The sequence below is a fragment of the Manihot esculenta genome, chromosome 8 (genome assembly GCF_001659605.2).
Source record: "Manihot esculenta cultivar AM560-2 chromosome 8, M.esculenta_v8, whole genome shotgun sequence".
NCBI lineage: Eukaryota > Viridiplantae > Streptophyta > Magnoliopsida > Malpighiales > Euphorbiaceae > Manihot > Manihot esculenta.
Window position 1 is genome coordinate 34,512,855 of NC_035168.2, and position 12,245 is coordinate 34,525,099.

The 12,245-nt window shown below is 32.8% G+C and overlaps 2 protein-coding genes across 5 annotated transcripts; both read left to right on the forward strand.

Annotated features, from left to right (window-relative positions):
- Positions 1-4,050: 4,050 nt before the first annotated feature.
- Positions 4,051-6,945, forward strand: LOC110620196. Of its 4 annotated transcripts, none has more exons than XM_021763826.2 (4): positions 4,051-4,328; positions 4,655-5,627; positions 5,734-5,768; positions 6,525-6,659. In XM_021763826.2, the coding sequence occupies exons 2-4, from the start codon at positions 4,739-4,741 to the stop codon at positions 6,525-6,527; spliced, it is 927 nt and encodes a 308-aa protein (XP_021619518.1). In that variant the 5' UTR covers positions 4,051-4,328; positions 4,655-4,738; the 3' UTR covers positions 6,528-6,659. The 4 variants fall into 4 exon arrangements, with proteins under 4 accessions (XP_021619518.1, XP_021619517.1, XP_021619515.1 ...); XM_021763825.2 differs by having other exon boundaries at positions 4,053-4,328; positions 6,514-6,945; XM_021763823.2 differs by having other exon boundaries at positions 4,054-4,328; positions 4,652-5,627; positions 6,514-6,945.
- A 1,420-nt stretch (positions 6,946-8,365) lies between these two features.
- LOC110620213 (probable UDP-arabinopyranose mutase 5) lies at positions 8,366-11,606 on the forward strand. The gene is made up of 3 exons (XM_021763847.2): positions 8,366-8,643; positions 10,039-10,169; positions 10,267-11,606. Exon 3 carries the CDS (start codon positions 10,400-10,402, stop codon positions 11,453-11,455), a length of 1,056 nt encoding a protein of 351 aa, XP_021619539.1. The 5' UTR covers positions 8,366-8,643; positions 10,039-10,169; positions 10,267-10,399; the 3' UTR covers positions 11,456-11,606.
- Positions 11,607-12,245: the final 639 nt, after the last annotated feature.

Consider the following 12,245-nt stretch of genomic DNA (forward strand, 5'->3'; position numbering starts at 1 on the left):
TATTAAAAATTTAAAATTAAATTGAAATATAGGAAAAAGTTTAGTAAGTTAAAGTGTGAATATGAAAAATTTAAAAGTAAATTTTAAGTTTGGTCCTCCATTTTCTTCACATTTTTACCTAAACCCTCCATGTGTCACTTAGTTATACATGAAAAATATGAGTAAGTATAAAAGAAAAATATTGTCTCATTTCTCCTTATGATGGCCGAACCTACACCAAAAAGAAAAGAAAATTTATTTTGTCTCCTTTTCCTCTATTTCCACCATATTTCTCTATAAAGAAAAATATATATTCAAGCAAATCTTTTCCTAAGTTAAATAACTAGTAAAGAAATCATAGAAAAGAAGGAAAGAAGAGAAGTTTAATTGCTTAAGTGGTAAATGATAGAAATTGAAAATTAAGTTAGACAAATATGTCCTTCCATACGTTTAATTAATTTTATATTGTCAAATGAATTAAAATTCATGTTTTTCTTATTCTTTGTAAAAAACAAATTTAAAAGGAGAAAGGTATATCAAAGGGGAAAGGCAAGGAAAATGAATAACTGAGGTGCACCTAAAGATTTTGAAAAAAATTGTGTAAAAGATTTGGTATTTGTATGATTTTTTTATTTTTCTTTTATTTTCTTATGAATATGTAAAATTTGAAACTGATTTTTGCTTGCTAATAATATTGAATTGATTGTATAAATATCTAAAAATATTGAATTTTGAATTGAATATTGGAATGGTGTTTGAAAGGTTTACGGCAAAGAAATTTAACATGAGAGTTAAAAGTGCAAACATGACATAATAGGATTTAACAGGGCAGCATGTGTTAAAAGCTTCATAACTCGTTGTGTAATTATTGCAATTAAGTTTAAAATATACCAAATGAAAACTGAGACAAAGTTAAAACTTTTATGAATTGATCAAATTCTGAATATGTAAATAAGATGATGTAAATTGCAAATGAACCTAAACTGGTCATAGTAATAGAACATCCGTAATAGACTGTATTGATTATACCATAACTAATTCTATACTCAATGAAATTAGTTAAGACTAGTGGAAAATGAATCTTAAGAAGTATATCGAAAACTTTGTAGAAGATACTTAAGTTTGAATTTGTATGAAAATATATACATCTGATATGTTTTTTGATACTATAAACAAGTACCAATATTGGATTAATTAATACTTTTATTGAGCAGCTTGTAAAAAAAAATTCATGACTTAAGCTACGGTGATTAGATTTGCATGAATTATACCATATTAAAAAGATAAGACATAAATACAAATTTATTATGAGAAACTTAAGTCAAATTATAACTTTAGAGTGCTTGAAAATTTAATGGAAAATTCAATAGAATGCAACTTTCTTAAATTGTAATGCATAAAAATTGACATGCTTGCTTAATTAATAAGAATTACACATGTGCTTGCTTGTCATACTTGATTTTCGCACGTACTTGCTTGATAATAAAACTTATTTATGCATGATGATTTGAGTAAAACTTGTCATTCTTTACATGTTAGTGGTATAAAATGCAAGAAGTGAATTGACTTAACGCAATATTGGAATGCTAAATCGATAAAGTTTTGCACTATTTGCCATAACTTTCTCAGCTTGTTAACCTTAGCGTACGATATATGTATTTTGGAAATAATTTCAAATAACTTCAAATGACTTGTAGTTATATTGAACAATTGATATATTGAATTAATGATATTTAGCCCTGGTAAACCTAATAAGACTCAAGGTTAGCTTAAGGGTATGATATGCCATATAAATATATAGAGTTCACAGTACTGCTACCGATACTTGATCTATATTTGAGGTTACATATTAGGTACCTCATAAGTATGCCCACGAAGCCCTGCTATCACAGTTTGGTATTTTGAGTGTACCGTTTGGCATTATATGTCCATCGTTATAACTCCTTATCTACCTAGTCGACCCTATTATGTGTTTATAAGGGCTGAGAACCTAATTAAGATTAATATTCAATTTTTGTGAACTTATCAGTGAATATTAATATGTTTGCATCTGTTAGCATGCACAAAGCTATGGTGATTTGCTAGAAATATATAATATGCAATAGTGGCAAAAAAAGAAGTTTTATTGAATTTGGAGGATACTCTTATTGTGCACAAGGATAAATATGGCACTCCTATCTTATACCAAAAAGTTAGACAAGTATGTTTTGTATCATGTTAACTACACTTTATATGCTTGTATTTGTTTACTTAATTATCTATATATTTATAAATATACTTGCTTTATTTTATTATTTGTTTGCAATTATCCATTGAGTATTAGCTTTGCGTGTTGATTTTTACCTCACATAGATTGTAGATAAAGTAAACACTGCGAAGGTCGTTAGAAATCTACACTTGACATCAAGACCATTATCATAACTGATTGTTTTGAGTTTCCGAGTCATAGTACAATTATATTTTGGCATGTGCATTTTAAATAGAGTGGGTTATGAATGTTATGTAAATTAAAATAATGTGATCATGTATAGATAAAGAAAAAGAACTAAGCGTTTGCATGTGATGATATTCATGAAAAAATAAGGAATGATGTTGTTATGAAATGCATGTTAAATTAAAGAATAGTAAGATATTAAATTACAGTTGATAGTATAATTATAAATGTGTTTTTCATATGTATTACAGATTGAAATGTTGATAAAACAGAGGAAACTCTGCCAAAATTTTGGTTTAAAATCTCTCATTTACTTACTCACGTTATGAAATTTATATGAACTACCTAATAATTTGGTAATTACGCATAAAGAAAATGGTTTAGTTTTGAAATATTTAAAAAAGTATAGTTTGTGACAATTTTTGCTCTGTCTACACCTTGACAGGGTAAGGGGTGTTACAATCGTCAAGGTGAAGCTAGGAGGGGAAGCAACTACAACTTAAAGCTGAGGTACTTGTGATGGTCTGCAGCTAAGGACTTAGTGAAAATGTCTGCAACTTGTTATGTGCTAGAAATGTGAGATGTACGGATGAGTCCTTTCTGAAGGTGTTCTCGAACAATGTGACAGTCAATAGCAATGTGTTTTATACGCTCATGGTAACAGAGGTAGTAGCAATGTGAAGGGCTGCCCTATTTTCACAATGCAAAGGAACAGGTAGAGGTACCTCCACATGTAGATCTTGAAGGAGATATGTAATTCAAAGTAACTCACAGATAATGCCGGCTATGGCTCGGTATTCAGCTTCAGTAGAGGATCTGAAAACTGTGGTTTGCTTCTTTGTTTTCCATGAAATTGAGGAAGGTTCGCTTTTTATTTCCATTTGTGATTTTATATTTTTAAGATTTGATGATAGATCGAGAGTGTTTTGGTCTTAATTTTAAAGAGATTATATGAAATTTGGTATTAATAATATGAGACCACACCGATACATCCAGTAGTAATGCTCTTGTCAGTCATTTTCTTCGGCTAGACTCTACCACATTTCTTCTTATTAGTGTGGAAAGAAGCATCAACGCTATCTTGAGGGCATATTTTATTTGCATGTTGATACTTTTATTTTTTCTACGTTGGATTTTCTCTTCCAATTAGTTTCAATGTGGCTTTTTCTATTCTATATTAAAAGAGGGATGTGCCAATATGCTAGCGGTGAGATCGATTAGCGGTAGTTTACAGTGTATTCGGTAGTGCTTGTTTGTGTTTTCTTCTAGGTTAATCTTTTTTTAATTTGATTTATGACTTATTTTGGCTTTGTTTAGTCATAACTAAGATTTCTATATGTTCCGTTTGATCTGATTTTATTGGTTTTGCTCTACTCTCTGTTTATAGTTTGATAAACTGTATGAAAATGTAATTTATTTGCATTGATAAAAAAAATTATAATAAATATATTAATAATTTAGTGAAAATAATAAAAGTAAATAACTATATAAGTAAAAAATTTTAGATATAAAAATACTCTCTTAAAAAATAAATTTCTATAATAAATTATTTTTTCATAAAAATTAAGAATTAATTTCTTATCTTTCATTAAAAAAATCATATTTATCTCCTTATATAACAACAGCACCAGGGAGAGCTAAGTGGCGACGGCTACCATCAGCCACGTTGAAATGCGGAACGCTATCCATCGGTGACCACCTGCATGAGAGCACCATGCAGACACTGCCACAGATCTACGTCTATCGCCTCTTTCCAACGCGTGTCGATAACTAATACACCTTCTTTCTTCCCATATCCACCTCGTTATCAACAACCTCAACTACGCTGTCTCGCACGCTCGGCCTCAACTCAGACATAAAACATTATGCGATTGGTTGACGCCAAGTTATACCGCCATTAATCCTCAAAAATCAGGTACCCAACTAAGCTTTTTCCCTTTTTTGTTACAGGTTTTGCAGGAGTAGTTGGTTCTTGCAAGATGTTAATTTAACTATTGAAGAAAATCGGTGTATTTGTCTGTGAATCCCATCTCTTAACAATTACAGACAGGTTTCCTGTACTGGGTTAGGGCAATTATCAATGGATGAATCTTTTCTTTTCGTTGATGTTTCTTGAATCTTGATTAAATGCTAGGCTTCACTTAAAATGGCCCCTTCTTGAGATATTAATTTAAGGCTTAGTTTTTTTTTTATTGTTCATTTTCTTAATTTTCCCCCTTTTTTTTCTGAGAAATCAAGAAGAAGGAAAGAAGCTAGGGCTTGCTGTTAGATGTCTCTGGCTTCCTTTCGGGTTTGACATATATAAAGGTTACTTGATCTTACGGAATGGAATATCAGGCCATGGAGTGGGAGAGCCAGGGATATGAAGAAAACAGTGGAAGGATGAGATGGATCATAGATAAAGGATTGGCTCTGGGGAAGAAGATGTTGATTACTGGTTTTGTCATATCTTCAGCACCAGTAGTTCTTCCTCCACTTATGTTCATCTCAGCAGTTGGGGTTGCCTGTTCGGTTCCCTATGGCCTTTTCTTAGCAAGTTATGCTTGCACTGAGAAGATCATGAGTAAATTGCTTCCAATTCCTAAAACTCCTCTTTTTGTGGAAGATAGTCTAACAAAATATGAAGTAGATTCTGGGTTCCGAGGAAAGGTTGAGATGAAAAATGAGGATGAAGTGAATGCTTTGAAGGGGGGACTTTATGCTCAAAAAGAATTTGAAGTTGTGGAGAAGAATGGATATGAGGAAGATGTCAATGAGGATGTAGAAAGAGAGAAAGAGTCATCAAAAGATATTGATATACAAATTGAGGGAACATTGGAAAAGGAGAAAGAGGAGCCACTAATGGAGAAAAACAAGGATGCAGCTGAGGAGATATGTGGAGTTATGATAGTAATTGAGGGAATGGAGAAAAATGTAAGCAATACTGGAGTGGAGGAGGTGCCATTTGAAGTGACAAATGTGGCTGTAGAATTATGTCAGGGAGGAGATAATAAAGACAACGAAGAATTGGTGAGGGAGACTAGAGGATTGATAGAAAGAATCAGGGACGAGGGTGAAACTGATACAAATGTCAAAGGAACTGTAACACAGTTAGGTGAAGGAAATGCTTATGGCCAAAAAGTAGAAGAAAATGGTGACAAATTAATTTTACTTGAAAATGTAGAGGTGAAAGCTCAGCTGCAGCCTTCTTCTATAGGTTCTGGTACATCAGAAGGTAAAGTTTTAGAATCAATTCTGATAAAATTCAGCCAGTTTTCTTCTTGGTCATTAGATTAATTCTTTAGTCTTATTCATGGACTTGAATATTGGCTCATCTACAGGGAGTGAGCTTGAACATTCTGGAATTTCTGATCAGGTACGACTTCTTATAGTTCATGTTTCAGATCAAATTTTTTTATTAAGTATAGTTAATTGATAAAAATGTGATGCTCATATTTATTTATGCACAAGATTTTTCCCAAAGGCTAACTTTGGACACACTTCAAATTTTGCCCTTTTATTAGCATCTCATCTCAACCTTCTTTGCAACAAAGAAGGCATAGCTTTCCCCAAGTGGTAAATAACTCCGCTCATGTTCAATTTTCTCTGCCTATGTTTTATCTAGCAAACCTTGCCTACTGTCTGCAATTAATTGCATTTTCTTCCTGCTACCGGCTTATGCTCAATTGAACCATTCACTTGCAGCTTCTACCACCAAGGATAAGCAGGAGTTTCCCTGATGTCTAATCTTTTATTGATGAGAACATTAATATTTTTATTTTTGGCTACTTCATATTACCATTAAAATGTTGGGGGCCAATTAATTGAGTGGCGAATAGATAAAAAGGACATACATTGCCCTTTCATGCATTACTCAGCACCATCTGAACTCACACTGCAATTTATTGCTGAGAAGAGATCAGGAGACTTGGAACTATGCTATGAAAAGCAAAATTCGACCGAATTGGGTTGAAGCATGCATTTCTATAGCGGCTGCAGAAACCAAGTATAAGGCCAAGTGTTAAATGATAAGAGTGAATTAACCTTGGAAGAATTAAGCCATTTTGCATCCACTCGAATTATGTACTGCTCTTCTATATGCTTATCTTATTCTGCTGTAGGCACCTTACAGTGAGGAGATCATATGGAAACAAATTGATGCGATGCGTACAATAGTGGGACATACAGCTGCACGACAAGGGACATATACAGAGGAGCTTAAGGCTCTTTACATTTTCACTGGAGTTGAGCCGCCTGTTTCATTCAAAGATTCCTCTGATCTGGCGGAAGTTAGTGATAAACTGAGGTTTCTGATGTCTATTGTTGGAGTAAAATAAAGGCTCAGTTTATGACGAGCCTGATGTTATGTGTTTTGCAAGCATCTTCACCATATGAGATATGGTTTGCTATGCTGATAGTGTGGATTTTGTTGTTTGTGCAATGTGAAGGGTTTTACTTACAGAAGGTGATCTCCAAGGTTAGGAGGTTGTGTGTTGATGTATTTGAACACAATTGTTTGTTTTTAGGAAGAGGTTGAAGATACTTTCCGAGTATCATGTGTGATTCTTGCTTTTGTCTTTGCATACCAATGAGTGAAGGTTACACAGTAGGGTAACTTAGATCCTTTTTCACTATAAATAATTATAAATATAAGTATTTCAAAATAGATAAGAAATTAGAATTTGAAATCTCACCTATGTTTTTAAAATTAAAAGTGCAGAATGCTATATTTCTGTAATATATTCATGAGATGCATATTCTTTTTTATATATAAAGCAAGATTAAAAAGGCAGAAAATTAAGATTTTATGATATAATATCATAACAATGATTAATTTTTTTTTATTTAATTGAACTGAAAGTAGATTATTTATCTGTCGCATTTCATTGAAATAAGCAGGGGCGATCGAAAAAATTAACTGAATCGAATTAATTTAATAATTTAGTTTGATTTTTTATTTATATTAATTCAATTTAATTTTTAATTTTAAAAATTTCAATTAAAATTGAAAAAATTAAATTGATTAGTGATAATAATATATTATTTTTAATAATTTAAAGAGATTAGATGGTGTTAAAATATTTTAATTAAATTTTAAAATATTAAAAATAAAGTAAAAAAATAAAAAAATTTATTAAAAATTCAAACCGATTGAATGAAATTAAATTATATTAATTTGATTTAATTTAATTTTAATTAAAATTAATTTAATTTAAATTTTATAAATATTAAAATTTTAATTTTTAATTTATTCAATTTAATTTTAAATGCAATGGATGGAAAGCTGGTCCTAAAAATAATGTTCTAAGGACATTTTAACTTTGAGCATTTCAATGGCATTTATGTATACCTGAAAAGTCATTGCATATGCAAGTTCTCCTAATTGGAATGAAAAGCTTTAAGGATTAAAGATTTAAATTTGTTATTTAGAAAATTATTTTTTTAAAATACATATTAGATTAAAAAATAGTTCAAAAATTAAATTTACAAGTTTTGGGTCATAAGAAAATTAAAACAACAAAAATAGCTTACTTCCAACCCTTTATTTTAGCAGTAAGAAAAAAAATTTAATAAAATTATATTTAAAAAGTAATATTTTTTCAAAAAAAATTAATATTTATATTTAATAATTAAAAATACTAAAATATATGCATTTTAGCCAAAATAATTTTTGCTATCAAATCTCAGTGCCAATTTTTGATGTAGTCAACAATCTTTTGTCCATTCAGCAATGCCAACTTGGGATGGATCCCAAGGATGGATCTAGGAATTGTTAGTTGGTCATACATAAAAATTATAAAATTATGTATATATGATTATTCAAGCTATTCAGAAAAAAAAAAAATTTTCTATGGAAAATATAAAATTTTAAAGCAGTGTCTTAATTAAATTAAATTTAAATTGAAAATTTTGAACTGTTTTACCTAAAATTAAAAAATAAATTAAATTGAACTATAACTTAAAAAGAAAAAAAGAAAGCTCAAGGTCAACACATAATCAGCGGCGAAGACGGAGATAACAAAGCCCCATCCTTGAACCTCTGCACAAAGCTTGGACCAATTCATTCTCTCTCTTAGCTAATCGCCAGTAGAGAGAGGAGGCCACAGACGCTGGTCTAGCTCATAATCTACATTGCTTCTTATATATGTCTTAGAGTCTAGCAAGTAGCCATTGACACTTTTGTTTTTCATCTCTATCACTTGTCCGATCTTTTCCCCCTTACTGATCTCGTCCGCCTCGATCTCTTCGTGGTATTCTCTCTCTCTCTCTCTATCTATTTTTTTCCCTCTTCCGTTTTTAGTTGCTGTCAAGTGTGTGATGTGAACAGGGTTGGTTTGTTTTGTGTTTCTGGTCTGCGGGAAATTCTGGGTATCTTTTGAATGTTGGATTTGCCATGGATAGTGGAAGTTGTGAGCCGTGTAGATTTTTTCTTTGTTTCTTTCTTTTGAATTAAAGGGTATGCTTCAATTTTTTTAGGCATTTTTGTTGTTTTTATTTGTGCTTTTATCACTTTGCTTCGGATTTTTTTTCTTGGGGAAAAGTGGGAGTAGGAATTTAGATGGGCTAACTGTAAATCTAATATTTATATCTATGGTCTAGATCGAATAATCTATATAGTATTATCATCATGTACAAAAACTACAAAATCATTGCATATTGGACCAGCTAGTTTGAATCATATGACGTCCTCTTAAGCTAAATGCCAAAACATCGTTGTGAATTATTTAGGTGACAATTTCTTTTCTAGTTCAAGGGGACCATTGAAAGTTGTATTCTTTTGATTTTGTTCGAATTAATACCAATTGAATACTTGTCTATGTTTCAGTTATCATTAATCAAGTGAATCGATAGTCTGCACCCAATATTTGTTCACTGTTTCTTCCCTGCTTTAACAAGCTCTGAGTTCAACCAATTTTTGCATAGACTTATCTTTCTTCCTTCATTGTAAAAGTGCAGTATTGCTCTGGAATTTTAAGGACTTAAAGTTCTGTTTAGTTGGTAGTCTAGCATCACTGGGCCACAAGAATTGTGTTATGGACTCATAACATTATTGTTTTCAAAAAGATTCTTTTGTTGAGATCTCCAGGTACAAAGTTTGAATTGTTTCAAGAAGATGAGTTGGTTTTCCATAGTAACTAAAATATGAAAGAGTGCCGTTTTGGGCTTCCTTTTCTCTTAGATGAGTGCAAGCCCGCCTAAAACAAAATAAGAAAGAGTGTTTTGAGAGAAAGGCCCAGGCATCAGTGATGGTGCCAAATTCTTATACTTATCACTTTCTTAGTCAAAAGGATTTGGCCTTGTATTTTATGTTTTTGCCACAGTCATACATTTCATATCAATTTGCCAGTTGATCACCTAGCTGACCCATATGTCGTCGTGTTATGAAGTGCTCCTTTTCATGTTTTACACAGGACATAGTGACTTTCTGCTTTTCTTCTATTTTAACCTGAGCTGAAGATCTTTGCATCAATTCAATGATTAAGATTACATGATTCAGAATTGACATATATGTATATGAATCTGTTGCATTTTGATGTTTAGTCTTACTCTCATTCTTACTCCTAATGACCATTTACCTTATTTATTTTAATTTTTTGTTTGCTTTTTATCAGAACAGTAGTAATGTTGATTTTTGTTTTGAATAGAGAAATTTTGAAGCTGGAAAGCTGAATGAGAAGCTTCTGAATCTCTTAGTAGCAAGTGGAAAAAATACAATTTTTCAGTTATACTGCCACTTAGTATGCAGCATGTTCTCACCCCATTCCTTTTTTTACCAGTAAGTCACATTCGAAAATTTTCCATCCATCATTCCAGGAATTTTCAAGCCAAGTTCCAGTTAATTTTCATTTGACATGCTGATTCTCTCTTTCTAGGATGTTCTGAGAAATTCTAAGAAATAACTGTGTGCGCCCAGTCAATTATTGTGTCATACAGCAGCTGCTTTTTGGAGGCAATACTAAATACTGGATTTGAGTTATTTGTTCTTAGTTCTTATAGTTCAGGAAGATGTCTGTAGTTAATTTCGAGGACAGTGATGTTGATATTGTAATAGCGGCACTCAACTCAGACCTGACATCATTCATGAATGACTGGAGACCGATATTTTCTCGATTCCATCTGATAATTGTTAAAGACCCTGGTCTCAATGAGGAACTCAAAATACCAGAAGGTTTTAATGTAGATGTCTATACTAAATTTCATATGGATCGTGCAGTGGGCTCTTCCACTTCTGTTCTCTTCTCTGGGTATTCATGCAGATATTTTGGCTTCCTCATATCTCGTAAAAAGTACATTGTTTCAATTGATGATGACTGTGTCCCAGCCAAGGATGAAAAAGGTTTCTTAATAGATGCTGTAGACCAGCATATCAAGAACCTGACAACTCCAGCTACTCCTTTCTTCTTTAATACACTCTATGACCCTTATCGCGAAGGAGCTGATTTTGTTCGGGGATACCCATTTAGCCTTCGCAATGGGGTTACATGTGCTTTGTCATGTGGACTGTGGCTTAATTTAGCCGACCTTGATGCACCTACACAAGCCCTGAAGCCAGGACAGAGGAATTCTCGATATGTTGATGCAGTGATGACTGTTCCAGCAAGGACCATGATGCCCATCAGTGGAATCAACATCGCTTTTGATCGTGAAATGGTGGGCCCTGCTTTGTTACCGGCTCTGAGGTTAGCTGGGGAAGGAAAGTTGAGGTGGGAAACCATGGAAGATATATGGAGTGGGATGTGTGTTAAGGTTGTATGTGATCACCTTGGCCTTGGTGTGAAAAGTGGGCTGCCTTATGTATGGAGAAAAGATAGAGGTAACGCCATTGAGAGCTTGAAAAAAGAGTGGGAAGGGGTGAAGCTAATGGAGGAAGTAGTCCCTTTCTTCCAGTCAGTGAGGTTGCCACCAACAGCCGCCACACCAGAAGATTGTGTAGTTCAGATTGCAACGGCGGTTAAGCAACAGCTGGGGCCATTGGATCCTGTTTTTTCTGGTGCTGCCGATGCCATGTCGGACTGGGTCAAGCTTTGGAAGGCCATTGGCTCCGGTTCCTCTCCAGTGTAGGAGTTAGTTTTGAATTTGTTCTCTTCTAAGCTTTCAAATCATTCCATTTTCCTGCATTTAATTTTAGAGCTCGTATTGATGACTAACTTGTACCCTATAATATACCATGAGACGTTGGGGCTGGAATAAAAGATGTTATGCTTCATCTTCATTCACGTCGAGACAGGCATGTCATGATTAATTTCCTTAACCATAGCATCTGAAAATTCGTGGAAAGCAGCAATTTTTTTTGGCTTTTGGCTGTGGAATGGGAAATAACTATAGAAGTGGAGTTTTGGATCTTGCCTATCTCCACTTATGTTTTCTGTATTTTCTTCCACTCTTTGGCTGGGGAACATCCATCAAGAGTTTCAGAACAAACACAAACACAATGGGGTCATCACGTGTTTGCTCTGGAAGAGTGAGTGGCCCCTTTTTAGAAATTTTCATAGAAAATAATTAAGAAGTTACCAAATCTACCTCGAAAACTTTAGATACTTGCCTTTTCTTAATTAAAAGGATAAAATACAAGTGTCCTCTCAAACCAACTTGCAAAGAAAAAGGAGAAACTAGTGCTCATATTCGGGCCGCTGCTGTTAGATTTCTGGTTGTTCGATCTTTTTTAATGTTCTCATATGTTGTTTTTTCGCCACGATATTTCAGTTAGACGTACCAAATCATTAAAAGAAAGTTTTTATTTTTATTTTTTAAATTTTAACTCCTTGCAAATAAATAATGGAATCTTTCAGTATCCGCTTTCTCTCAATTAACAAATTTAAATCCATCAACCCATTTTTATTTCCTCCTATGT

What these genes read in the sequence shown, in the direction of transcription:
- LOC110620196 (XM_021763825.2), top strand. Translation starts at nt 4,739, where the DNA reads ATGGAATATCAGGCCATGGAGTGGGAGAGCCAGGGATATGAAGAAAAC. An exon ending in AGGTTCTGGTACATCAGAAG is followed by an intron (nt 5,628 to 5,733) that starts GTAAAGTTTTAG and finishes GCTCATCTACAG; the next exon opens with GGAGTGAGCTTGAACATTCT. An exon ending in ATTCTGGAATTTCTGATCAG is followed by an intron (nt 5,769 to 6,513) that starts GTACGACTTCTT and finishes ATTCTGCTGTAG; the next exon opens with GCACCTTACAGTGAGGAGAT.
- LOC110620213 (XM_021763847.2), top strand. Translation starts at nt 10,400, where the DNA reads ATGTCTGTAGTTAATTTCGAGGACAGTGATGTTGATATTGTAATAGCG.